We start from the raw sequence: 2,196 nt of genomic DNA on the forward strand, positions 1-2,196 counted from the left end.
CAGTTAATCTTCAGGATTAATCTCGGGCTGCAACAAAATCAGTGCATCACATAAAGAGACACATCTATCTCAATTCTGTCAAACCTTGAGTCCGTGCTCAAAACTGAGTCAGTTATGTTCTTGTTGGGATTTGTTTAGTATAACTGACAAAATATAAAAACACATTTTGATTACATTTTCTGGGCATGCAAGTAACAGCCCAAGGAAGAAATGATAAAATTTTGGTGATCCAAAGTTCATTGTATCAACACTGAAGGAAAATAAGCAGCCTTGGCAGATTTCAGCACTCTTCCTATAATAAACAATTACGACATACCCATGTCAGGTGGAGTTATGGCTACGTGGGGTTCATCAGAGCCCGAGGATCCTGCAGCAGAGAAGGCTCTGGCTCCAGTCACACGACTCACCAGAACATGGAAACCAGGGTGGTAAGTAACCTGCCGTGCACTGCGGCAGAGCACCTGAACATGTGGACACACACACACACACACACAGAAGGGCTAATTACACCGTTTACCGAGTGGGGCGCATATAATTGACAAATAACCATTCAGTTAAAGTTTGAAAACAACTTTGTGTTCAATAGTTGAAACATGGAACTCATTTTCTGTCAAAGAGTTATGTGTCAAGTAATGAGAATGAATAATTAATAAAATAATGATATTTGTTAGGTCAGTAAAATAACAGAAACTGTTGAAAAATTATAACGAGCATTTTCCAAACCTCGAAATGATGACGTTTCAATGTTTTATTTTTTTTTGTTAGCCAGAGCAAAGGAAACCGGAAACAAATGACTATTCACAATATTTAAAAAACTGAAAAACCAGAACACATGTTTAAATCAGGGATCCCAAACATGTTTACCAAAAAATTAAGTCCTCAAGACTTCCTTAACTCCCATAATTTTAGTAGTTAAATAAAATATATGACATTAGGGCCCAGAAATGCTGTTAATATGATAGCCTACTGCAGGCTTTGTTACAAAAATGTGGCATGAACTTGGAATAGAATATGTTACTCAACATCCACAGTTGACTCCATTGTTGCCATTTGTCTTTTGAAAGACACACATTATTAAAAATGCACTTGCCTGTCATTTCTGCAGGTTAGCATCCTGTTAGAGCTAGCTAACTTCACTAAGTGAACATCATGGGCATGATGTGTAATGGTGTTGCTTGATATCAGATTGGGCCATCACAAATACAAACGTTTCCTTAACATTTCCAGGCCTTGAAAACACTTTCTAATTGCAAAACTTTTCAGGTGATGACCGTGGGAAGCCAATTTAATTCCAAACAGTTAATGGAGAACTTCTCTATTTAAGTAAACACAGCACACACACACTTGACTTACGCCGGCCATCCTGTTGTGTGTCTGTGAGTCGGCAGGCTCCAGTTGTGTTCCTGTGAAAGGACATGTGAAGCAGTCAGGAGCTTTTTCTAACAAACATCTGCTGTGAAACTGTGTGTACACTGCTCTGAAAGCTGTGTTTGTGTGTGTGTTTGCGTCTGTGTGTGTGTGTGCGGGGGACCTACCGGAAGTGGAGAGCTTGTACTCGTCGTAACGCTGAGAATCAGTTTAAACTTTCAAGTTTAAACTTCAAACACAACAACAGCAGCTCCGTCACAACAAACACACGGAAGAACAGAAACAGTCCATCGACTCCTCCATTATCACTCCATGGCTAAACAAACTCACCTTGACTTCGAGTCTGCGCAGTAATAACTTTCACTCATCTCTTTCCTGGGAGGACAATAGAGCGCACTGCCCCCTGCTGGTCCGGAGGAGCTGTTGTCCACAGCCAAAGAAGAAATGATTGTCAAATTCACACAAGCAAATGGACTTACTATAATCTTATGCTTTTATATATAAGCTATATATATATACATATATATTATGTATACATCTATACTTAAGAGCAACTTAATTTATATTTAATGAAACATATAAAAATGTCAAATTTGTTGAGCTAACAAAACATAATCTTATATAAAAATATATATAATGATATGTATTGTCGAATTCTATTTGTTTTGCTCATTCATTTAAAAGAGACTGTACACCAGGAATGATATGATATTTGATAATTTATTGATTAACTTTCCCTTTTCCTGAAATTGACCATGGATGTAATATAAGACTTTTTAAGAATGATGTCATTGTACAATGTACTTACTGCTTTTGTGTTTTCAGTTA

General features: G+C 37.4%; 1 protein-coding gene across 1 annotated transcript in view; it reads right to left on the reverse strand.

Moving 5' to 3' along the window:
• Nucleotides 1-1,684, reverse strand: part of mmadhcb (metabolism of cobalamin associated Db) — an 8,542-nt gene extending 6,858 nt beyond the window's left edge. The window contains exons 1-3 of the mRNA XM_083889085.1: nt 1,536-1,684; nt 1,354-1,403; nt 317-461 (exon numbers count right to left, since the gene is read on the reverse strand). Of these exons, the coding sequence (XP_083745211.1) occupies nt 317-461; nt 1,354-1,362 (154 nt within the window). The 5' untranslated portion in view covers nt 1,363-1,403; nt 1,536-1,684. The remainder of the gene's footprint in view (nt 1-316; nt 462-1,353; nt 1,404-1,535) is intronic.
• Nucleotides 1,685-2,196: the final 512 nt, after the last annotated feature.

Source organism: Microchirus variegatus (genome assembly GCF_963457635.1).
Source record: "Microchirus variegatus genome assembly, chromosome: 5".
In the NCBI taxonomy this organism is placed as follows: domain Eukaryota; kingdom Metazoa; phylum Chordata; class Actinopteri; order Pleuronectiformes; family Soleidae; genus Microchirus; species Microchirus variegatus.